General features: G+C 29.8%; 1 protein-coding gene across 2 annotated transcripts in view; it reads right to left on the bottom strand.

Annotated features, from left to right (window-relative positions):
* Nucleotides 1-341: 341 nt before the first annotated feature.
* Nucleotides 342-27,568, bottom strand: part of LOC107454695 (Serine_rich_CAS and FAT-like_CAS_C domain-containing protein p130CAS) — a 63,526-nt gene continuing 36,299 nt past the window's right edge. The window contains exons 1-4 of one of the 2 annotated variants that reach the window (XM_071180430.1): nt 21,839-23,185; nt 19,374-19,631; nt 16,697-16,796; nt 342-13,497 (exon numbers count right to left, since the gene is read on the bottom strand). In XM_071180430.1, the coding sequence (XP_071036531.1) occupies nt 11,543-13,497; nt 16,697-16,796; nt 19,374-19,448 (2,130 nt within the window). In that variant the 5' untranslated portion in view covers nt 19,449-19,631; nt 21,839-23,185 and the 3' untranslated portion in view covers nt 342-11,542. Of the gene's footprint in view, nt 13,498-16,696; nt 16,797-19,373; nt 19,632-21,838; nt 23,186-27,568 lie in introns of those variants that run through there. The other variant, XM_016071973.3, reaches the window with a different exon arrangement.

Below are 27,568 nucleotides of genomic sequence, written 5' to 3'. Positions count from 1 at the left end.
GTAACATGTATATTTGTTAGCATTAAAAGCATCTCGCAGAAAAATATTAGGACTAGAGAGGTTTGTAGCAGAAAGTCTGAAAAAATTCTGTCACAGAGCTCTCAATTTTTCAATGAAAGTTTAGTTTATACCAATTCTAGAAAATATTGCACCTTATTCACCCTTTCTGTGATATTTTTGTATGTTTCATACAATTTCTTTTGCCAACTATATTATTTCATGACTAACAAGTTGTATGATATAAAATGTATCATTATTCGACAATCATTTTGGTTGATCTTGAAAAAATTGAAAATATTACCAAAGACAAAAAATGAAGACAATTAAATCACACACTTCACTATGATTATATTAACGTTTTAATTGCAAATACATATGAAATATTATTTTCTACGTAATTGACATCTACTACATAAGGCATAAGTTAATCCATTAAAACTTAGTTTGACATATTCACATAAATTTTGATTCCTCTAATCAAAGTCAGCTTTCATTTGTACAATTTTTTTTTATACAAAAATACTTGATACAAGTAATTGGTAGATTTTATACAAATGATACAAGATAAATTTTTGAAGAAAAAAGTTTTGATTCTTCCAATCGATAATTTTATCAAATGTTTAATATGATAAAAAATAAGAAATCAATTCATAAAAATATTAAAACTGCATTAAAATTTGCTGTTGATTTGCGTTCTCTAGCCCACGATGGATCATGTTATGGCTATTTAACATGACATGAACAAAATGGGATCCTAATAGTCATCTATCTAAGATTCCGTGGCAGAATTGTGGCGAGATTGTTGCAAATAGATTTTTCATTCTGCATAATTTTTCGAAAAATGCTTTTTTTCCTTTCTTTTTCTGCAGAATTTTTTTTTTAAAGATGTCTTTCTTGCGCCTTAGAGAGGAAAGAAATAATAACGATTTTTCTATTCTCATTCGGGATTTTTTTTTTTTAAAGTACGTAATAACTGGCTTTAGCTAGAATTTCAAATTAATAGTATGAGATAAAAAATTCAGAAATCGCGAAAGTTTGCTCTAGAAACGATGTTCTTTCTTTCTTCTTTAAAGAACACCATGTTTTACACACACTTATCTCTTTCTTAAAGAGTCCTATTCGCGGGATTCTTTATTTTGGAGTTACTGCACGGATTTTTAATTTTTGTAATGATTTACAAAATTCAAATGAGGAAATAATGAGCCTATTTTTCCGCCTACAAAATGCGAAAAAGCATCTATAATGTTAGAATTAAAAAACATGTAACTTTTACAATTAAAATTTTTATTCTATACTTTCTTCTGTAAACTCAACGTTTCGGTTACTTTAAATTAGTAATTGTTACAATTAAAAGTATCTTGCAGAAAAATATTAATGCTAGGGAAGTTGGTCGCAGAAAGCCCGAAAAAATTCTGCCACAGGGATCTAAGACAGAGACAGGTCTATACATTTTAATTCCTGCAGTGGTTTCAATTGTTTGAAGAGTGGACACCAAAAGTACTAAAGAGTCAATTGAATATAATCCCATAGAAATAGATTATTGGGGAACATACTTTATTAAATATATTTCAACTTTCGTCGAAAATGGCTTATTTGCTAAATGTAACAACAGTACACGGGCCTATTTTGGACATTCCATAAGAACGGGCCTATTTTGGACATTCCATAAGAATTAAAAATAAAGTTCATAACAAAAATGGTTATCTATATATTTTTGGTAGAAACACATCTAAAAATGGATAATAAAAAAAAATTTAAAAAAATAGCAACACAGGTAAAACAAATGTTTTTTTTTCTTTTAGTATATAAGGTCATTCAAGAAAGTTTATAAATAAAAAACTATATTCTAAGAAAATTAGTCCGATAAAATAAAATCATCGCCCCCCCCCCAAATTTTTTGGCCAAATTTGACTTTAAAAGATTGAAGACTTATTTCACAAATGTTCTTTATAGAAATATGGTAGGATAATAACAAGTAGATTGACCCGACTATATTTAAAGGCTATTTTGATATCAATTATAAATGTTATTTTCAGAGAGATGCTATTTGGGGGTATTTTTTAGAGATCACATAAACTGTTTCAATGAGAGCATCATCAGACAGTGACTGATCTCAAAAGTTCTCCTCCCTGGATATATGTAAGCATATACATACATGTTACGGTAAATTTGATTAATCCGATGATCATATATAATAACCAGTAATTATGCATAATCATCATTAAACTTAATTCAGTGGCGCGACAGCCCACAGGGGGCCAATGCCTACTGAGCCCATCTCAGTTTTCTTGACCTTGAGCTCTGGGGTGCCGGAACAGATGTCCGGTTAGGTGGTCAGCCGAACGCGGAACCCCCAGTGTTTAGTTCCCAAGCATGCTTGGTACTCATTTTATCGACCCAGTGAAGGGATGAAAGGCTGAGTCAATCTCGTACGGCCCGAGGATCAAACCCAGAACCTGTGGCAGGAGAGACCACCGGGCGTTTCATCACTAAATTTGGTAAATATGATAAAAGTTCCTAACTTTACGAAAATTCGTTCAGTTAGTTTTCACTGTACGTGCAACTGTTGTACAAGTTCATGTAAATTGAAATTTTTCATTTCACAACACTTGTCAGTCCCTTATTCAAATTTCGCTCAGGGTAAATAAATGTATGCGACTTCAATTAACCATTTATTGATTCTTTTTTACTTATTATATTGTAATTCGTGATAATAAAATAAATAATAAAACATCGTGAAATAAATCGTAATAATAAAATATTGTAATTCGTGGTCTTTTAGTGTCCCACGAAAAAAATATCTTTCTGAGTAGTAACTACCAAAAAAAAAAAAACTGCATTCTATTCTACTGGCCAGCCATGATATTAATCACATTTACCATTACGAGTTGGGAATTATGCAAACAAACCGGTTAATTGGATACATTTTCAAAAATTTATCATATTTACCAATTTTAGTGGTGATCATGCATAATTACTGGTTATTATATATGATCACCGGATTAATCAAATATACCGTAACATATATATATATATATACATCACAAAATGGCAATCAAGAATTTGATTAATTGTAAATTTAATTACACGAATATCGAGTGAAAAATTGCAATGTTGGAAAGGTCTCTTCATTTATTAAATGTGATCAGATAACAAATAGTTTTAAGATGACATTTATGTATCAGCGGTATCTATATGAAGGGTATCTGCTACATTTTAGATTTTCAAATTCATGACTTAAAGAAGTAACTATTTTCTCCCGATAAAAACAGAAAAATAAATTTAAAAAAGCATCATAATAACATTAATTGAAATGATAGGTATAACCAAAACTGTTATACTCAGCATCTTCATATTTATAGATTTTAAATTTAAAAGAAAAAGAGTTTAAAAAAAAAACAAAAAAAAAAGAGTTGAAGCAATAAAATAGCTCAAAAAATACAAAAGTCAATAATTTTTTCCTTTTTTTTTGCTGCAGAATTACAGATACTTTTTTTGGTTGATCAGAAAGGAAAGAAATACTCTTGATTTCTCTGTTCTCATTTCCAAATAAAAATTATTTGACAATGACTGGCTAGCTTCTGCTACAATTTTAAATTGATAAAATAAAAATACAAATAAATAATAACAAAATTCTGAAATCACAGAAGTTTAAAAGATAATTCGCTCCAGAAATGTTTTTTCTTTCATTTTTTTGAAAGAACACCTTAATTTTTAAAGAACATGATAGAAACATTTTACATTTTAATAAAATATGACTGTGAGTGGGGATTTTGTTACAAATTCAGATATTCGGAACATCGTAAAATTGGGGGGTGGGGGTAAATTCCATTTTAAAAAAATTTAATTTTCAGTGACCTAAATCCATGACTTTCCATGATTTTTTTTCCAAAAAAATAGTTAAAATCATGACAAATTTTGTTCAGTACCGAAATTCATGACTTTCCAGCTGGGCAGATACCCTGTACATGTTATAAAATACGAAAGAATCGTTATAAATGCACGGAGATTATACATGCTGAACATAGAGTATTAATTTCAACAAATACAGAGGGGGAAAAAAGACATTTTGCAGCTCTCAGTAATAGAAATTTAGCGTTACAAAAACACTGTGCTTTGGTTGTGCATTCTGCAAAGCAAGTAAACTGATGTACAGAAAGTATAAAATAAGGTCAGTCAGATAAAATTTTATGTTGAATGTAAAAAAGGAAAGAACATAGCCATTAGTTTACAAAATATATATTTGCATTAGAGTCATCAAATTAACTCGTAAAGATTGGTTTTTAACATGAACTTTGGTTGTTTTAAATTAATAGTTAAAAATCTTCACAATTAGGCCCTTAGTTGTAGCAAATATTTTTTTATATTGTTTAAATATTTTTAAATAAGGTCAAACTGATAAAAATTCAAAATAAAAAAGTGTAACTTTTAAATAACTAGCAGTAATGTTTTTTTTTCTTTTTAAAAAAAATCGTGTATACAGTTAATGATTGAATTTTTATTTACAAAGATTCAATCAGCTTAGTTTAATAGGTTTTCATGTAGGCTAGTTAAATAAAACTACCCTATTACATAACTTTATATATATATGATTAAGCATACCCTTGTTTGTTTATGACATTATGTTCTTTAAACCTTTTTTTTTTAAGTATGGTGGTGAGCCACAATTGTTTAGTTAGGGTAGTAATAAGTTAATAATAGTTTGGGCTGCATAATGTTATTTAATTTTTCAGCATATCTCTGGGACTAATAGTACAATGACAAAATTGTAAGATAGAATTTACAAATTCATATTCTTCAAAAATATTTTTTAATAAATTTAGTTAGAGACAAAAAATTTTAATTGTCAAGTACAAAAAGACAAGGTTGGTAAATACTAAAAAAAAATGTTTTTTTCCTTCATTATATGCAGTTTTACAACCCATTAAGTGTTTATAAGTTCATTTTTTAAAAAAAGTCATATATTTAATATAAAATTGTGGTAAATATTTAAAAAAAAAAAAAATGAAGCCCATACATTGTAAAGGAGTATTTAGTTAGTTAATTTGAAACTTACATAGTTATTTCAAAATAAATTATAAAAGGCAAAGTCATAGATGAATTCCTTGAGGCAGTTTTTTTATGAAACATATTTTTCATACTTTTTTCATTATTTTGTAATAATTTAGGTCAAAATAAGTGAAAAATATATTTAAGCATTTTAATAATGTATGGTTATGAAATACAGCAAGAGGTACCACTGTTCTTTTTTTTTTTCTTTTGTGTTAAAGGTGAAACCTTCCAAATAACAATTTTTAAAATTTGTAGTTACTTAGATCTAACAGAAACAATGAAATTTCTTTAATATACAAAATGAATTATTGATAAATTATTTAATACAAATAAAAAATAAATTTTCAAAATATTTTTTATGAATTTTATATTTGAGCATAATTATAATTTTGATTAATTGAACAGATTTTTTTTAGTAAATATTAGACTTTTTTTTTATAATTTAAAAATACCAAAATATATTTTTGCTTGTAATTAGAGTCCCAGAAAAAAAAATATGCATTGAAGGTACTATGATGTTATCACATTAAATTTAGAAGCACAAGGAATGAAAAAGAGTTATAAAAATCCTAAATTATTAACAAAGATTATGTAGCAAAGTAATCAGTACAAAGATTCTAAATTCTAATATATGAACATACAAAAGTTGCTATCATATAAAACAGTTCATATCTTAATGCAATGTATTAACAATATACAAAGGACATTAAAGTGCCATACAAAAGAAATATGGAATGTGGAAGTTCAAATGAAAAGTATTCAGTGAAAAAGCATTTTATGATGTTTTTTAAAAATCCAAAAACAAAATGTTAACATGTTTAATGTCCTCTTAAATTTAGAGGTACCATATCTATATATGAAAAAGTTTGTTTTCAAGCGTTACTTTTACATGTGTTTATAATATAGCAAATTTCATTGCTGTCACTACTTAATCACTATTAAGGTAAAAATAAGTAGAGTAATACTAAATAATAAAATCTTTGTTTTACATAATATTTTTTAAAAATATTTAAAAAATATATATTTACAAGTATTTCGATATCTTAATTTATTTTTGTAGCAGGGTGATTTTCCACTCGCAAAACAATTTCTAAATCAAAAAATAATTTTTATAATTAATTTTGAAAGTAAATGTGAAAAACAAAATAAATGCATAATTAATTATTTTCTTACTGCTTACAATACAATCAGTACATGGATCAGCAAAACTCGTAAATAAGAGTAATTCTTGAACTTAATTTTCGTCTTATTTTCCTATTTCTGAAATTTTTTTTTTTTTTAAAAAGAAAAAAATATTTAAGTGTCTCATGAACTTCATTATTATTAACAGAATAAATACACTTCTTAACAAAACCATAAAAACAATCATAAATAGAATATAACATATCATTCTGTTCAGGTAAAAATTAAAAGACATTGACACTGAGAAAATATTTCGTAAGAAAATTTTATATTATTGTCATATTATCACAATGCTTGTGACATGACTTGCATTAGTTCATTAATTATTAATCTATTAAAGTTTTTATTTTAAATCCTTATTGTAAAAGCAGTGTATTTTATTTACAGATAAATAACAAAAATAACGGTGAAAAATCATAGATGTTTTGATTAAAATTGCAATCTGCAGGTTTGTTTCATTTATTTTTTCAATATTTAATTAAATGTTACAAACAATGCTGCAATCTTTTTTATGGCATAGAGTTCATAAAATGAAAAATGAGAATTTTATTCAAAAATATTAATAAGATACAAAACCACACATTAAAAAATATTGAAATAAAAAACATGAGATCATAAAAAAAAAAGAATATTCAAACTTAACTAAAAAAATTGCAGATTTTTATCAATTAAGTCAAAGTTTAGTTATATGCAGGGTATCTGCTACATTTTAGATTTTTAAATTCATGACTTTTTATGACTTTCCACGAATTTTTCATGAGTTAACAAAGTTACTATTATCTCTGACAAGAACACAACAATAAATTTAAAAAAGCATTACAATAACTTAGGTATAACCAAACTTCGACCATGACTTTCCAAGATTTTTTTAAAAAACTAGTTAAAATCATGACAGATTTTGTTCAATACCAAAATTTATAACTTTCCAGGTGCGCAGATACCCCATATACGTTAAAACATAGGTGGTTTCAAAATTTTTTTCTGATCTCATCTTTTATCTTTCAGGCCATTGTACTACAACACTTATAGTGCAACCTTCAATTATTTGAAGTAAGAGAGAAACATAATTAAAATCCTCCAGCTTCTCCGCCCACTTTCATAAATACCATGTAAGTAACATTTCCTTTCAGCAGAAATGGTTAACACTAACCAATAGTAGGATAAAAAGGAAAAATAACTCCTAAAAATGAAATAGCTGATTTGATAAACTAGACTAGTCTTTCTTATAATGAAGGTCTTACGTACTAAATCATTAAATAAGAGTACTAAATCATTAAGTAAGTGATACATTGTTATAACTTAAAAGATCTAAGTTATTACTTTAAGTTGCAAAATTTATTAAATAAAAAAGATTTGAGTAAAATACATTTTGCAATGTAAAATTCATACAGTAAAATGTATTTAAAAAAATGATCAAATTTCCCTTTTGAAAAGAAAATTTTTGAATTTACGGAAAAAATTAGCAAAACATCATTAAATTATTATAGGAACTACTCAGATATCTTACATCCTAAAAACTCAAATTTTGTGGAAGCATTGGAAAACAATGTTAATTACTTTAGCAAGAGCTAATTTCTCATTTAAAATGAAGATTTACAGGGATAATTAATTACTATTTCTTTTGCACATAGAAATAGCATAAAATAAGATTTCGCAAAACACTCAACCATAGTTAACATTATCAATCATACAATAAAAAGAAAATCTACTGTATAGGTACATATATTTACAACTTTGCTAGCTACAGATGGTGGGGAGAACCTGCTCATTAATTGCATAGCACCTATGAACATTACATAGCAGAACATTTTACATAGCTTTTTTTTTTTTTTACATGACTACCTGAAAATAATCATTCCTTAGATTTCTCTCTATTGAATGCAAGAATTTCATAGTTGCAGTTGATTATTAAATCTTTTTAGTGTAATTTAGCAGTTTCATTAAATAATTCTTATTTCTTAAATCATGTTTAATGTGTTATGAAAATAAAGTAAATAAATAACTACATAGCTGCCAACATAGATAGGAAAAAAATCCAGTAGATTTTATGAAAGAATATAAATTTCATGATAAATGCTGCATAATGTACTAAATATTTTACAAGTAGGGAGTTTCAGAGATTTTTATAGTCATCAAAATAGAAAAACTGCAATATTTTATAGTTATGATTGGCTTTAAACATACTTGAAATGTTATGTTTTACGTTTACTCATAATTTTGAATATTAATAAGCATTTCATTTATCAAACATAGTTAAAAGATTTTTTTTAAATTAATTTAAAAAGAATACTGCGAGTAAAAATAAACTGAACATTTTAGAAAAAAAAAAGCTTTGAACTGATTTCTAGAATGTATTAGTAATACTTTTTAACTATTCAAGCAAGTAATAATCTGCACAAAAAATTAATTTCAAAAGGGATTTTTTTAAGGAAACTTACTCAATTTTAGGAAATCGTCTAAAATGTACAAAAACCAGGAGAATTTTAAATAAACCAGTAGACCAGAAGAAACTGGGAAAATCCAGTAGTCTACTGGAAAATCTAGTACAGTTGGTAGCTATGTAACTATAACCATAGTAACCCTTATTCCTGATGCCAGTATATCTAAAGTAAAAAAGTTAAGGGGTCTTCATACCGACTGCCAAGACCTGTTGCAACAACCAGAGATTGCTGTCTTTCTGGCTAAGAGAATTGGATGCTCAATCATTTATATTTCTGTTCTTAAAGAGCGGTGAAAAGATTATAACATTTACATCTTTCAGAACATAGTAACTTATTTTTATAAAAAATTATTAGGTAATATTTGATATATAATTTTGATACACCCATTAAAAACGTTTTTATTATAAATATGCATTTTAAATGTTCTATTTTCAATAAAGCTTTGTTATAAATTTTTTTTAAATGTAATACATAAAATATAAAAATTTAAAATATATGTTGATTGGTATTTACAAAGAAACAGTGTTGTTATCTTTATAAATTTCATTTTATTTACTAAAATAAATTTTTAAATTAGAATTAATCTCATTGGGTCATCTATTTTTGTGCGTTAATTATGAAAAATACATTGACACTTTTTAAAATTCTCTAATTGTATTTTGAATATCTAAATGTCTGCACTCGGTTTGCCTTGAAACTGTGGGGCTGTAGATTGTGCACTGCCTGCTTCTTCTGGTAGTTACTGCCAAATACGAATCTTCAATGGCAACTTTCCATCATCTTGGAATCATTGCCAAAGACTTACATTCCAGATAATTTTATCATCCATATACAACCTCTACGCCATAACAGAATCTTTGTTCTCTGCCTTTTATACCCCTCTCTTACACTCTCCTTACTATCAGCGTCATCTCGATAAATTTGCATATTATAATAGGAGAAATTTTTACCTTAGAGTTGAATTTTTGTGTGAATTGGACATGATTTTAATTCTCTGCTATGCTATAGGCTTCATGTACTTAGTATTGGGAATTGAGACACTACAATTTATCTTGCCGGAATTTTGACTAGGAGTGTCATGGAATATAACTACCCGGTCATGTGATGCCCTGTTAAAAACGACTATGCCATTCAGCAGGAAGAGGCAAAGCATATTTAAAACATAATTTGTAAACAATTTTACACATAAGTAAGGCATAAGTGAAAAACACAGACTCAATCTCATAAAAATTGAATTGAATAAAGGGTTATTAAAAGACTTTTAAAATCATATGAAGGTTCTGCAAATGCAGGGAATTCTGTAGTGTAAAAAAAAAACCATATTGAGGTATATGGAAATAAAATCTTCTATATAAAATGTAAAGTTGCAAATCTAGTATATTAATAATTCTCTAAATATTGCACATAAGGATGCTTTGAATAAAATATTTTTCCTAACAAGACTTTCGATAAAATAATTTCTGTATTTTTCTCTTAACTTTTTTCAACTAAATTATTTGAAATACCATTCATGAATTCTTTTTTTTTAATAAAATAAAAATGCATGCTTTATATGAAAAAAAAAATCTATTAAGAGAAAACAAAATACACTTAAAATTCAAAATTTCAATGAAAAGATTAGTTCATAAAGCAATAAAAATGCGAGCATGAAATTAAAAAATAAATAAATAACTTATTAAAAATTACTGATACAATATTTTATAGAAATGTGACACAATTTATGAGAGATCGAATTATGTAATTAAATAATATAAATATAAAATATAATAGAATAAAATATAAAAAATATAATCTAAATATGAAAAAAAAATAATAAAATGAACTATAAAACAAAAACGAGATATAGAATAAAAGTGTGTTTGCTCTTATGGGGTTGCTCAGGTGGAGCTAGCCAGGAAACGGGTCTGTTGTCAAAATACGGACAGAAGGCAACTAAGAAGAAAAATCCTGTTTTGCCTCACTGCTGAATACGGTATGAAGCCTCTTTCACAAATGGATTTTTTTTCTTTATTCAAATATTATTTCAAAATCTGAATGCAACCATTATTGATTTACATGGGGAAAAAGTCCCAGCAAGTTTCGAAAAAGCTTTGATAGATTTTCTTGAATGATTATTTAATGAATTTTTGTGAGGAAAATAAGAAGTAAAAAAAAAAAAAAAAAAAAAAAAAAAAAAAAAAAAAAAAAAAAAAAAAAAAAAAAAAAAAAAATACATATATCAGAGCTGCATTTGAGTAAAAAAAGAGCTGCATCTAAATTATAGGAAAAATTCCGAAACATGAATTTTTTTTTTTTTTTTCCACAGGCGTCCCTGAAAAAAAATCCAAAATACGAGTTTATAGCTGCCAACATGGATAGGAAAAAAATCCAGTAGATTTTACGAAATAATATAAATTTCATGATAATTGTTGCAAAATATACTAAACATTTTACACATAGGAAATTTTAGGGATTTTTTGAGGCATCAAAATAGAAAAACTGCAATATGATTATTCACCAGATATGATTTCACATTAAATGAACTTGAAATTTTATACATTGTGATTATTCATAATTTTGAATAGTAATAGGCATTTAATTCATCAAAGTTAACTGAATTTTATAAACGAGGTTCGTTTCATTATGTATTAGTGACACTCATTTAAAATATTCAAGCAAGCAATAATCTGCAAAAAAAAAAATCTATTTCAATAGGGATTTTTCTAAAATGTACAAAAACTAGGAGAATTTTTACCAAACCAGTAGAACTGGCAAAATCCAGTAGTCTACTGGAAAATTCAGTAGATTTGGCAGCTATGTGAGTTGAATAATATTAAAACAAAATTGGCCCCCGAAAAATATTTTCAGCGTGTAAGAAGGCGAAAAATTTACGAAGCTTGCACAATAGATAGTTTAAGATTATTTGCTAGATGAGAAACATCTACTACGCTGTCTACCATTTCTTGAACGGCGACTACAGACGGAAAGTCTGCGGCTGCTTTCTTTGTACTTACTACTAAAGTTTTGAGAGAGTCACATAGGCTATTTGAATTTTGCATAACTTGCGTCTTGAGCTCGGAGTTACTTAAGTTGCGGTGCACAGTATCACCAATGTAGACAAGTTTGTGCGCACCTATAATAATAAACTTGCTATGTCCTACGAATACTTTGGGAGGTTGGTTATTCTTAATAGTCATTAGAAAGGCATCAATGGCTTTAGTTAAATGCGTGATATGTGTTTCTAGCTGCACACTGTAAAATGACAATAACTGCACATCCTTCGGATCTAGGGGAGAGACTTTATCTAGGACCACCTCTGTGTGGCTGACAACGAGAACCTCAGACTGTTTGACAAGCTCATCAAAATTCTGAGACATCTCCTTGGATAGGGTCGCTTTTATGGATTCGTTTTCCTTCTCCACAGTTTCTTTGGATTCCAGATTTACGTAATCATATTCATTGAAATATTCTCCGCTTAACTGAGACTTCAGGGCGTTGTTTTGAGGAGTTGGCGGTAGAGGCCTTTGTTGCAATTTGGTGCCTGGCTTTGCAGAAATGGGTGGCTTGGCTTTTATGTTGGGTTTAGGTGCTACAGGTGGTTTAGATTTCTCACAAGTACTTTGTTCACTTTTAAACAAAAGTGTAGAATTTCCCTGAATGAGAGAAGTGACTTGTCGGACATCTTCAACGAGGTTTCGAGCGCAGGAGACCAGCATGTCCAGCTCGTCTGGAGTGTATGATTCCTCTGAATAGGAAAGATTCGATGCAATCCATCCTTTATCATCCAATGCTTGAACACAAGTTTTTATGGTTGTGCAAGATTCTTTGATTGGGCTCACCAGTTTATTTAATTTGAAGCAAAGAGACTTATCAGCAGCGTGGGCAGAATTTGCTAAAGCACCCTGGAAAAAATTGAACAAATCTACTATAGAGCTTTGGAGTTTGTGACAGGTGACTTGGATCTCGGGTAATTTATTATTCATGTTTTCATATTTTCGCCAAGTTGTACTCACAAAGCTGAAAAGCTTCGAAATCGAGCTTTGAACTTCTTGATGATGTTTCATGAGGAGTTCCACAGCCGATTCACGATCCAATAGCATTTCTGCACATTCTGGAACGATGCTTACAAATTCTTTCTCTTCAGAAGGTTTATTTGCAGCGACAGTAATCTGACAACAAGAATCAACAACATCTGTCTTGGGTACAGGGCACGTGTCTCGCATTGCTTGAGGTGGTATGTCGTATACACCATCAAGGACAACTGGGGTTTTCATTTGTTTTGGGTCAATTATTTGTGCAGGCATATTATTTGACGGTACATCATAGGTCTCTTGTGATAAAGAACTTTGATGAGGCAAACGGAGCACAGGTTGCGGCTCAGGGGGAATATCGTACACGTCATTCGGATGCTGCTCCAGACTGGATCTGTTTGATCCTCCACCCACACTTGAAAGCGACAAAGTCTCTATACTGGAATGACTCCCAGAGGGTGACCGGAAAGACGAGCTGCCCGATGTCGAGTTGCTGGAGCGACTGAATGCCCTCCCATCATACAATGATGGGCTGTTTTTACAAAGAGAAGGGGGAACATCATAATTGTCGGATATAGTTATAATATGAGAAGGTTGCAAATCTTTATCTGAAGGCTTGGGAACATCGTAAGTGCTAATTTGATCCGAGATTGGATCGTTTGCTACAACAGGTTCGTTAGCAGAAACAGGCACATTTGTTTTGGGTGAATCATAAACAGTCGGAATGGGTGGTGGTCTTACATTATGAGGCCTTGGTTCATCATATGCTTCATTTAAAATTGGTTTTGAGCTCAGAGGAATGTCGTAGCTTCCTAGAAAAAGCAAATAAGTAATTTATTAGAATATAATGAAATCCTAACAATGAGTTGAAGATAACAAGTGTTCATCATTTGTTATCACTGACTAAAAAAAATTCAAAACATAAAATTTGTTTAGACCCCTGTAGCAGAATTTTTTCGAGCTATCTGCAACAAAACTCTCTATTACTAATATCTTTCTGCAAGATACTTGTAATAATAACAAACATATATGTTACTAATTTAAAATAACAAAAGCGCTGTGTTTCGGATTAAAAACTATGGAGAAATCAATAGCAATAACTGCCAAAACTTCAATAGAATTATTGCCTTAAAAAGTAAATACTCCAATGGATGATTCAAATTTTCCATATTGTTTGAAATATATCGGGATACTAAAAATCCACGTGAAAATCAATATCAATAACTGCCAAAAATACAATCGAAGCATTACATCACTTTACGATACTATCGTCGGAAATTGAGCACGCCAAAAAGTGATTATCTAAATGTAGAATTCAAATATTACGTGTAAATTTCTGTAGAAAAGAAAAGTATTTTTTTTTTTTCAAAAGAAAAATCTTTCTGCAAGAACTCTGTAACGTTCTGTCGCCGTGATTCTGTAACGGGGGTTTTGACAAAAGAAACAATACAAAATTAAGGTTGATTTTTGAAAAACATTTTAAATTAAGCCAGTAAAGAAAGAAGTTTTTAACGGACGAGTTGTCTAGTTTCAACATTAATACTTAAGAAACATATATTTAAAAATTTAAAGAAACGAAATTAAACTATTATAAAATTATATTAAAATTATAATAAAATTACTGCAATAAATATTTAGAAAGACAAGTTTAAAAAAAAAAAATTATGGGTAACATAAGCTGAAGGATAATAACCTGAAGGAAATTAATGGTACAAGATTTTTTTCTAAGATGGTTTTCTTCATGATATATATATATATATATAAAATTTTTTATAAATTTTTTGAAGTCTATTTGAGCATTCATATCATTAGCAATAGAAATAAATGATTATCATTTACATTGTTCCTTTCTAGGCTGTATAGTGTTGCAGGTCAATATATTGTTAAAAAATGTTTTTAAGAACCTCTATCCGTGGGGTCAAAGGTCACGAATTTCGATGCTGAGATTCAAGCCATAAAGTATGCAATACTAAATCTTTTAANATATATATATATATATATATATATATATATATTTAACAAACACATAACATAAAATAGTATTAACATAAAATTAACAAAAGGCAAAAACATTTTCAAAGATTTTGCATGATCGTGCTAAAATATTAAGTTTCCGACAAAGAACTCTCTTACTTATATTAGCCACCATAAAAACAATTTATGCACAGTTTAAAATACATTCAAAATTGAGTTGCTAATTCTATTTTTTAAATTAATAGTTACTTTATTAAAAAAATTTTTAAAAATTAGTTTTAATTCAAAATTACAGTAAAACTTAAAAAAGCTATTAGATGTATTTTTTTGATTTATATAAAGGTTATTTATAAAAAGTATATTCAAGAAAAACATTAACAAGATTAATATTATTGATCATACTTAATTTATAAAGCTATGTAAAGAATTAAGTTAATAATTAACTCAATTCATATTATTAATGTAAATTAGAGAATGGTCCCTATTAAATTTGTAGCTTAGTTCAGTACTTCTTTAACGAAATGATTAAAAAAATTTTTAATAATTTTGAAATGTCAGTACAGTGTGTATTGAAGTTAAACATTTTTGTCAGAAGTAAATTATTATATGATCCATACATTGATAATAGTTAACAAATCTGAGTTTATTAAATTTTTTGTTTCAAATGTTTTTAAATCTAACCGTTAAGAGTAAAATGGAATGACAAACACTGTGTTTGCTAAATGTTAAAATAGTGAATTCATTTTATACCTTTTACCTACTGAGTTTTTTCATTGAACAACTTACGAGCACTGAAAATTTTAAAAATAATAATACAATAACAAAGAGTAACAATTAAAAAAAGTAATAAACTAATAAAGAACAAAAAAAAGCTTAAAACATTTTATGCAATTTGTGGTCAGTTCCTCAAGTAAAATATCCTAACATTAAAAATCTGAATTATTTCATCTTTATTAAATTAAATGAATAAAAGGGCAATTTTGAGGTGATGGAAGCTCTTTGATTGTTGACTGCTCTGGACCCACACGAAAATACATAATTAGTCGAGTGCAATGATTATGGTAGAGACATATAAATAGAACAGAGCAAGAACGTCATTAGCTCGACAGTGACAAAAAAGATTCACAATCACAACGCTTGAATACGCCATCAGGAGAGAAGACGGTTTGCATGTCTTAACCCATCCCTCTCCTTCGTTGTGTAGGAATGTGCTACAATATTTCCCCCATACCTAATATTTTTCGTATTTAATTGCCAAAACCATTTTTCTAAATTTCTACGACGCTTTCTTTTAGAACTATGTTCAATGTAGTTTTCAGTTCTATATAGTTTCTTACCTTAAAAGTTTTTCATTTATTTGAAAATAAAGACAGAAACTAACGTACTTCCTTCTTCTATGACTCTCTAATGGTGAAAGCATGCGAAATGTTGCCATGGGAAGATAATTCTGTTCTATGCCACCTGTAGCCTATTTCGATTGCCAATAGTGTTTCACCAGCAAGAAAAATAAAAAATTTTTAAAGAAAAAAAAATTGGCAATGTAGATAGTCTCCACAATCAGCGAAAATTCGAGAAATTTATTGGTTCGATTTCAGAAGGCGGAAGCCTGAAATCGAGAATCTCTACGCAATTCAAGACGAAAATTGTCATGTTAAAGAAAAAAAGTCTCGTTTTGGAAAAGGGAAAATTCAGCACTGTTAAGGGCTTTTAAAAAATGCTACACACACTGAATAAATACTAACTACAATTATAATCTTAAAAGATAATACTTATATTTTGTTTCATTGAAATCAATGAGTTCAAATTGTAATAAATCCAAAAAGACATTAAATGGGCTTTATGGGACATGTATAAACTTACATGAAAGTGATAGTCATAAAATTTTGTAAAATAATATATAAATTACATGAATTGTTTAAAGCTTTTATATTCTTGAATTAAAATAGCATTTTTGAAAAATTATAGGGGATGTTTTAAAAAATAATTGTTTATATAAATTAAAAATAAAATTTGGTGACATCAACAGAGGTAACTGACCTGAAGGGCTGTAGCGTGGAATTGGAGTCTTTTCGGTTAATTTCGTTCCAGGAGGAACATCGTATAAGTAAACACCGCCAATCTTTTGTGGGGTAATAACCTTAAAAAGAAACAAAACATTACTATAAAATAAAAGCAGCTTTGGTTAGCATCCCTACAAAATAAAATGTTATCAACTAAAACACATTTTTTTAAAACCATTACAGCTGTAATTAATTTGAAGAAACACTTTTAAATGCCCAGAAAATTTCTGAAACCTTTCAGAAATTTTCCCAAGCATTTTTACTATTTGGCAAATTTTGCTAGAATGTTTACGCATTTTCTCTTTGAAGTAACATTTACTATATTTGTATTTACTTTATTAGTGTTCACTTTTTAAATTCAACAAATAAAGATATTTTAAAAATAGTTTTAGCAAATTATAATATAAATAAATAAAGTAGCTCGGTAAGTTCAGTAAGCTCTTTATTTTCAATTTTTAATTATTTTTCTTAAAATCTTTAACTACTGAAACTATATTTTCATTGTAAAGCACGATTCTCAGAATACATGATTTACGTCTATCCAGTTTTCGACGAGAATTGCTGATTAGACCATAAATTATTTGTTATTTGATTCATGAGAGAGTAAAAAATTGTGTTCATCTCAGTTGCGAATAATTTCTATCCTATTTTTTGTTTATATTTATTTATTAAATCATTCATTATTTATAGACTAAAATAAATCAATTAATAGCCTTTTGTGTATAAATATTACTAGACTAGAGGGTTCACAGTGGTTAGTGCTCCACAATGTGGTCAGTTTCGCACACAGGCAGCTTTTATTCCTCAGAGAAACTGGTACCCATTGATCTGAAGCTGGATGGGCATCAAAGCCGCCATTGGATCTTCACAATACTTTAATGCTTTACCCATTCACCAATCGCAGCTGATTGACTAAATAATTTAATATAAAGTCAAGTAATATACTGGAGAAAAAATTAATATATTGCAACATTGAAAATATTAGCAACAAAATATTTTTTGCAATTTAAATTAACGAATTACATACTTTCTTATAACTCAGTCTCAGAGAGCCGTGGTGGCTCAGAGGATAGAGCGTTCACCTTCTAATGAGGTGAACCGGGTTCGAATCCCAGCAATGACTGGTCGATAGGAATTCCGCATCCGGCTTGCACCAACTACAGTGCTGATGTAAAATATCATCAGTGATAGACAGATCATGGGTTAGAGTCCCCTTGCCATAAGGCTAACTGTGAGAGGTTTTCCTCTCCACGTAATGTGAATGTGGGTTAATTCCATCAAAAAGTTCTCCACAAAGGTGAATTTCTCCCAATACTGATCCAGGAGTTCCCTTGTCTTCCGGATTGGGTTGAACATAAGTAGTCGTAAACCCAAAATTGGGTAGGCTGTTCAACAACAGTTATAAAATAAAATTGGGTCTCAGAATTTCATTCAGCAAAATGCGAATTTCACCCTCCCAAAAATATAAATTAGCAGCAGTTATCAATGAATTGATTGCTCAATCAAACAACAAAATTGGTCAAATATAATTATTACAAACAGGAAATGTAATTTATCCATATTATCTTACAATTACCATTTAAAGAAGTTATTTTTTGCTTTTTAAAACTATTCTTTCCTTCAAATAGTCCTCATTACTAAGAGCAGAAGTTCTTTAATATTTAGTAAAACATGACTTCTTATTTCAAAGTTTCTCTTTTTTTTTTTAATCGTCATTGACTGATTTTGCCTCAATGCTTATTCAATTCTACGTTTAAAGAAAGCTGTTTTATGTAATGACGCATAAAACAGCACATGTTTTGAAATACATTGGAAGAGTTCAGGGTGCGTAGCCAAAATTTTTAACAAGAAATAAGCACCTTTTAAGTACTATATACATTAACAAAATACAAAATAATTTTCAAAGACTTAAAAGGATCATGATAACTAGTTTCTCACAAAGAATTTTCTTGATTATATTAGCCATTATAAAATAATCAACAGATTTTTTGGTTCAATATCAGAGGGTGGAAAATGAAGACTGAAATTGAGAATATCTTGCAAAATGCAGCAGAGTTGCACATGAGAGTGCAAGAATCTCACTGAACTCAGCTCAGTAGACGGCAACTAGCAAGTATTTCCTCAAACATGAAAAATGATTGGCGATTTCATATGCTAAGGACCGACGGAGCATCGCAATTGATTGTGAAATGTTGAATAGAACAATGTGAAAAGCACGCTTTTACATAATGCATTGCGAAAATCGACATTCCCCTTTCGAAAATCTCATTTTGGAAAAGCGAAAATTATGCACATTTAAAAAACGAAAATAAGCAACTTCAAGCACTTCTTAAAAATGCTATGCACCATGGAGTTTAATGAAAGGGCTCAATGGTTATGAAGATCTATGGCCCAGACTAAAGATCTCTCTGAAGTAAAGGTGTGCTGACCCACCTTTTCATGAATGCTGTGAAAAATCAGCTTTAGAAATGCTTAGTTGTTTATTAAGTTTTTCTTATGAATTTTGTGTCAGGTACTACTAAATCCAACCACTCTATAGATATAAATAGGAGAACATATTTCATTTCCCTTTTAGCAGTCAACTTTTAATATTTGAATAAATAAATTTGGTGTTTAAATTGTAATGCTGAATGCTAACAGTATAACAAAAATACCTTATTGGGATTTGATGCCCAGCTTCTACGCAGAGAAAGTGAATTATCTGTGCCAAGTCCTGTTGAGTCATACATGCCAGGTAGTAACCTGAGTCGATTTCCAGGCACAATCCCCTGCCTTCCACGTAGGGAACACAGCCACCATCCTTCCAAGCTGTTGGTGTTCTGTTCTAAGACGGTGAGGATATCACCTTTTCGGAATGCAAGCTCATCTGGAGCTTCAGCCACATTGTCATAAAGAGCTTTTGCAAGACAGTTCTGGAAAAGAATAACAAAACAATGTGAAATTATTATAAAAAATACAAAATTAATATAAATAAAAATAAAACAAAATAAAATCAACAAAAAAGTTGTGATCGCCTTATTACGATCACTGGTTACCCATTGATCAAGTACTTTTTTTTCTGGATTGACTCAGTTAAACGCCACAACATTTCAAATCATGGGTTGCGACAACTGTCTCAATTCATGGTTATTGTCGGATTTGTATTCATATTCTGCATATGTACGTGTTTTAAGACGTCACAAAATACTTTTCATTCTTCAACATTCATATTTATATTGAAATCACTGTCAAGCCAGTCATTAAATGTTAATTACAAAAAGAATATAAAAATACATTAAATTATAATTATATAAAAACATTAAAAATGCCTGCTAGTGAAAATGAAAAGAAAAACAGCAGGGGTCGCCGTAGCAATGTATGCACACTGTTTACTATTACTCTTGAACACAGTTGAAAAGTGTGTGGACTCCATCAAATCCAAAACAAGACCCATTTTGTCAATGGGTAATAAATGATGAGAAAAAAATCCCTCTTTTTGTCTGCTTTAAAAGTATTAAGGAGACGTACTATGATACTGAATAAAAAATACTTCCAAAGTCAAAATACTACAAGTGGATCATTCCTCAGAGAGGGCAAATTTACGGCATGCATGCCACTAGGTAGCACATGGCAGGTACTTCGGTGACACACAACAGGTTCAATATAAATTACTTATACCCACAATTATTAAAAACAATATTAACAACGTTAGCACTTGAAAAGTACTAGACACAAATCCCGTTGTAGCGAAAATTTCAATGTAACGAATATTTTCCGAATACCCATAGAAACAGTGAATTTAAAATACCAATATTACGAAATTGGTAATCCGATTTAACGAGGGTGAAAAATAAGCAACTATTCTCATTTTCTCTCAGGATGAAAACAATTTTCCATTCTTCAAAAGTAGACAATAATCTCAGAAATTCAAATATTTTTTGCATCTTCAAAATAAAAAGTTTCAGATATGAATGGGACATGTCAAAAAAAAAAAAAAAAAAAAAAAAAAAAAAAAAAGACCCAACCCATGATTATGTTTGAAGAAGTAAAAATACACTTTCCAAAAGAGTGATTTCCAGTTCAATTGTTTGAAAATGTGCATCATTTGGAGTAATTTCTACTGCTTCCAAATCATTTGGAAAGAAAAAAATTTCATGGATTACGTAATTTCTAATAGGTTAGTGACAGGGTTGGGTTTTTGCCTTCAAAAACTGGTTTTTGACATGACAGTGGTAAAAACCGTGTTTTTACCTGTAAAAACCATCAAAAACCTACTGTTTTCTTCAATTTATGGCATATAGCGGACAATATATTATTTTCACATAATTGCCTTATAAATGAATGACCTACATGTAATCTTATAGAGGGATATACATTCATACAGAAATATTGTAATATACTTATTGAAAATAGTGATAACTACTTACTTTTATCAACATTATAGCTTGATTTGCAAAGGATTCAAAATTTTGTACTTCTTAATTGTTAGAAATAAACAAACAAACAAAAATGCTTGGAACTATTAATAAATTCAAGAACTAAAAAGAAGAATTTAAAATTTGGCATTTCTTAAATATTTGAAATAAGTTAAACAAAACTTTCAAAACTTGTAACTTCTAACAAACTCTAAGTCAAGAATGACTTGACATTCTTCAGTAATGTAATATACCAAACAAAATGATGCTTGGAAATGTTGAACATTTTGTTTAGTATCCTAATATATAACTTCAAATAGTATGTTTTGTTATAATCATGTTGGGAAAATGCAAGAATCTGTTCTTAAATATCTTTTAACAACTTTTTTTCTAATTTTACTGCCCAAAAATGAATTAATTTTAAATTATAAGCAGTTAAACTCAAATAAAAATACAGTTTTACCAAAACTATGGGTTTCTGACACGACGGTAAAAACCATGGTATAAACCGATAAAAACAGTTATGTGTCAAAAACTTGCCAACCCTGGTTAGTGATAATAAATCCATTGTTCTTTTCAATTTAATTGTTTTTGTGAGCTTTTAAAATATTGTTATTTTCTACAAGTAGACAATATAGATCAAAATTTTCTACAATAGAACTCCATGTTTTTTAATAGCTCGAACATAAATATTTACTCTTAGTAATATTAGTTCTTTTGCTTACCAGATTATGAAGTCACATGAAATTAATTAAAAACAGCTTTAAGAATATTCTGTTCTCATTAAATATTTACTTCAGCTTTTCAGCCGCATCAAAAATTTTAACACATTTCCAAAATAATTTTTCTTTTCTTCTTAAGAACTGCTTGCAGGCGAAATTACTTTTTGGAATCTGATTGGTACAATTTGCACTTCCATCAATTAGGGTGCGTAGCCAAATCTCGCAACAAAAAATAAGCACCTTTAAGAACTCAAAAAACATTTCTAAGCACTATATACATTAACAAAATGCAAAATAATTTTCAAAGACTTTACATGATCATGATAAAATAACTAGTTTCTGACAAAGAACTCTTTTCTTGATTATATTAGGCGTTATAAAATGTTCGAGAGATTTTTCGGTTCGATATCACGGGGGGAAGGGGGGGGAATGAAGCCTCACATTGAGAATATCTTGCAAAACGCAGCAGAGTTGTACATGAGAAGACAATAATTTCACCGAACCCAGCTCAGCAGACGCACATGGGCGCCCCTAAGGGAGGGCCAAAGGCACCCCCCCCTAGAAAATATATGCTTAATGAAACATACGTGTATTTGATTAATCATGTATAATTAAAAGTGAAATTAATTTAAATTAATTAGTTATTCAGCTAATTAAGTTAAAAATATTTAAATAGATAAAATTTCCTTTCATTAATTTTTTAATTTATTAAGCTATTTGTTGTTTCCCTTCATGAGCCCCCCCCCTAAATTCAAACATATGGGCGCCCCTGTAGACGCACATACCGACTCGCAAGTATTTCATCAAACATGTAAAATGATTGGCGCTTTCATACGCTATGGACCGACGGTACGCCGAAATGAATTGTGAAAATGCTGAATAGAACAATGTGAAAGGCAAGCTTTTGCATAATACGTTGTGAAAATCGACGTGGTAAAGAAAAAAAAATCTCATTTTTGAAAAGGGAAAATTCAGCACTTTTTAAAAACAGTCAATAAAAAAAGCACCTTTAAAGGGTTTCAAATAACGAAAATGGAAAATAAGCACCTTTTAAAAACGCTACGCACCATGATCAATGTATTCCAGAACCGAGCAGAAATTTTTGTTTCACTTCGTAAAGAAAAAAAAAAATAAATAAATAAAGAGAGAAAGAAAAAAAAAAAGATATGAAATCAAATATTTTAATTTTATTTTTTACAACAAACCAAATATTTATGGGGAACGGTGAACATGCTGCATGGAATAAAATTTGAGAGAACTTTCTTTTATATGTCCACAGGATGGAAGTGTGTACAAATTTTTAACATAACTGCCGAATTTTCGAATGAAATTCGATCAGAAAAATAATTTTCGGAACTTACGGATTTAACTGTGTGATTTAGTTTTTCACGACTTGAGTACATTACATAATGATGCAAACAAGGAATTGCTAAGAAAATGACGAGTTTTGCTAATAAAATAAAAGTACTATTTTCCCCATAACAATGAAAATGAATGATCTGTGTTTTTTTTTTTTTTTTTTTGAATGGTTGATTATTGACATTTTGGAAGTTTAAATCAGGAGGCCTGAAAAATCCAGAAGTCAATTGGATTTTCCAGTAGAATTTTCAGATGTATAGAATCAGTGGCGCAGTTTCAATGCATGTTCGAGGGAGGCTATTGGTTATACCCTTCTGTTGTTGTTGTTATCGGCCATTAAAGCAGATCGGATGCCATTTTTTTCCAGTGGCGCCATCTATGGCCAAGCATTCGACTTCTGCCATACCTGTTTATAGGGCAAACACATTCATGCATCGATTCATTCATCCACAGACCGTAATTTTGACCTGAACAAAAGAACGATCCATCTCCAATTTAGTACCCTTAGAGGTATAATTTGTTATGGGAACATGGAGAACTTAATGACTCGACAGATTTAACGTGCACTAGTCACCATTCACAATACGGGGAGTTTTCAGCCGGCTGGATGCGAGCTCCCGTTCTTACGAATGTGAGTCCAGTGTTCTGCCAACCTGGCTATCCCGGTCTCTCTCTCTAAATATATATATATTCTATAAGTTTAAACTGCAAAAAACTGAATAATGAAAACTTTCTTATATTCACATGCTACTTATTGTACAGTGGTTAGTTAATCAAGTAATATAAATAATTACGGAGGGGGTTTTGTCCCCCAAACTCTCCCCAAAACTACGCCACTGTATAGAATCCTAATTTCCAAAACAGAAGTTTCCAAGGTGGAAAGAAATGATAAAATAGGAAGGGGAAAAAAAGGATAGTTTTTTTTAAAAGAGCGCTCCAAAAATATGGAGTGCGACCACTTAACTAGACCACTTTGCAAGCCATGTTATCTTAAGTACTTTCATGCCGAAGACAAACCCTTCACGAATTTCCGTTCTGGCTGGAACTTTTAAGACGTTATTTTTTCTTTGTTGAAACAACCAAAAGAACTTTTCAAAACATTCGTTCTTTTTTGATGAAAAGAAATAGAGGGAAATTATTGGGTAACACTAATATGCAGATTAATTCAAGTCTTCCTACTTAACGTTAATTTCTATCATTAATGTTCGGTTCTCTATCAGTTGATTCGTTAATTGCATTTATTGACTTGATTTTTTAGATTCCATTTTACGGTATTTAGTTTTCTTATTAAATATAGCCTTATTATTCCGTTCACTGTGAGATAATATGAAACCAAGAATTCTCACATCGGGCAGGAATAGGGATGCGCATTTCCTTTGTGGGAGGATGTGTAGGAAATCATTTGGTAGCGGTTTTCTCCAAGGAAATGTTAAAAGCTTACTTCAATGAGAGACATTTTATTTTAAATTAAAAAATTGTTGTGTCACCTTCTTTTAGAAAAGCCTCCTCTTCCCTCGGTACATTGTTTTTAAAGTGATTGATTATTTTATCAACTAATGTGTTCTGTGTAGTAACTTAATTTTTCAGATAGCGAAAATAATTGAAGTAATATATGTTAATTTAAGCATACAATGAAGATGTTAATTTAAGCATACAGCGAAGATGTTAATTTAAGCATACAAAAAAAAAAAAAAAAAATCAACCGGAATAACTTTTGATCTAATGATTTTCACGTACTAAGTATCAATCTTAATGGTTTCTGAGAGTAACTTCAAAATATGCAAATTAATTAGTTTCAACTATTAATTAAGTTGCGAAATCAGAGAAAAAAACGCACTTTCTCTCAATAAACACATGTTCTTTTTGCATATTTGGATTCCTGATTCCTCCGCATCCGGCTTGCATCGAAACCACAGTGCTGACGTAAAATATCCTCAATGGTAGACGGATCATGGGTGGTTAGAGTCCCCTTGCCGTGAGGATAACCGAGAGAGGTTTTCGTGGCTTTTCTCTCCACGTAACGCAAAAGCGGGTTAGTTCCATCAAAAAGTCCTCCAAGAAGGCACATTTCTCTCAATACTTGCTCCAGAAGTTCCCTGGTCTACTGGATTGAGTTCAAAAGTTGCAAGGCTACGGAGTTGAACAGTAGTTGTCATAAACCCAAAATTGGGTCGTTTGTTAAACGCACAGTAGATACACTGCTCCCAAATCTTTCTGGAATATCGTGGAAAGAATATCAATCTTCCCGCAGCCCTATTATGCGGCCACTTTCTAAGTAAGTGAGCTGTTGATAATGGCTTCATCGTCTTCTTAAAAACATTCTTGACAAACAGCAATTCAATATGTCAAAATTTAACAAAAAATAACGCTTACGAACTTTAGAACACGTATTTAAAGCCATCCTAATTTGCATGTTCACAATGGCACCACCAGCGCCAAATTTGAAAAGACATCGTTTAGTTCTTATTAACAAGCTTACCAAATTTAGATTACCTAGCACAACTCCTTCTATGGTATTTTTTGTTTCCGTTAGTGTATATTTTAGTTATTACAGTGTAGTGCAGGGGTGGCGAACCTTTATTCCCCAACGTGCCATTTTTTCTAAAAAATTGTTTAATGAAATCACAGACGTGTCGTCAAATAATTTTGACTTCATGATTATAGGGAAAATAATAATACTAAATACTATCAACTCAAAACTCTTTATTTACATTGAAAAGAAAATACATTTTGCAATGTCTCAGTTATACGCGTAATTCAACTTAAAGTAGCATCAGTGGGACTTCTGTTATTGCAGATCAAATGACAAATAACTTATATTAGGTTGTAAGATATTAGTTTAAGCAGGACTGTTGATTTTTTTGCTAGTTATTTATTGTTAGCTTGTTTTTTATGGTTATTAATTGTTCTTTTAGCATTAATTGTTAATTTTTTTTATTAATAATTGTTTATTATTTTGTTTGCTTTTTGTGAATTTTAATTTAATTGTTACATATGCTTCATAGTGTGTGACATTTGTGTAATAACAATTCATAGTGCAATAACAATTATGATCGGTGGAGTGCCCAAAATATTGTGTCGCGTGCCATAAATGGCACGCGTGCCATTGGTTCGCCATCCCTGGTGTAGTGTTTCCCAAACTTATGACTTTTGTGTACCCTTTCTACATTTTTCGTAACGCTGTGTAACTAATAAAACTAACTGTAACTAATAAAAAAATGAATGTATTTTTTACTATAAAAAAGTGCACAAAAGCTACTGGTTGTTAATACCACTCATTATTAACGGTTAACTTTGCAAAAAATAGCCAATCGAAAAATACGTAATCGTAAATTTTCATGACTAGCTTTATTTTTAAATAAAAGTTTTCCCGCTAAACTGTTCCTGTACCCAGGGCCAGATTAAGCGTACGCGGGGCCCTAGGCCATTCAAATTTTTGGGCCCCTTAGATTAAATTTTTTTTCTTGTATATTTTTTATTTATTCAAATATAAAAGTATTTATACATCTTTTCCTTTAAGAAAGCATATTTAAAATAAAAATAAATAATAATAAATAAAATTTTACTTAATTTTATTAAATTAGAACGAAAAAATAATCATAACATTTTAAAAAAAATTTAAAAAATCATTGTTCTTCTTAATTTTTTAAAATTTATTTTCAAAAAATCCATTTTTAGGGGGCCCCTAATCATTAGAGGCCCCAGGCCATGGCCCAATGGGTAATCCAGCCCTGCCCGTACCCCTGGGGGTACGTGTACCACACTTTGGGTGTTATAGTGCAGGGGTGGCGAACCTTTATACACCAACGTGCCATTTTTTTCTAAAAAATTGTTTAATGAGGTCATAGACGTGCCGTCAAATAATTTTGACTTCTTGATTATTGGGAAATAATAATACTAAATACTATCAACTCAAAACTCGTTATTTACATTTAAAAATTTTTTTCTTGCAATGTCTCAGTTATACGCGTTATTCAACTTAAAGTAACATCAGTGTGACTTCTGTTGTTGCAGATTAGATGACAAGTAACTTAGATTAGGTTACAAGATGTTAGTTTAAGCAGGACTTTTCTGCTAGTTATTTATTGTTAGCTTGTTTTTTATGGTTATTAGTTGTTTTTTTAGCATTAATTGTTAATTTTTTTATTAATAATTGTTTATTATTTTGTGTGCTTTTGTGAATTTTAATTTAATTGTTACTTATGTTTCATAATGCAATAACATTTGCGTAATAACAATTCATAGTGTAATAACAAATGTGATCGGTGGCGTGCCCAAAATATTGTGTCGGGTGCCATAAATGGCACGCGTGCCATTGGTTCGCCATCCCTGTTATAGTGGGACGAAAGCAAAAAGTTTAAATTTTCTGAGATA

This window comes from Parasteatoda tepidariorum, chromosome 4 (genome assembly GCF_043381705.1).
Source record: "Parasteatoda tepidariorum isolate YZ-2023 chromosome 4, CAS_Ptep_4.0, whole genome shotgun sequence".
NCBI lineage: Eukaryota > Metazoa > Arthropoda > Arachnida > Araneae > Theridiidae > Parasteatoda > Parasteatoda tepidariorum.
Note: the sequence above shows the minus strand (reverse complement) of the source record. Positions and strands in the feature narration are given on the sequence as shown.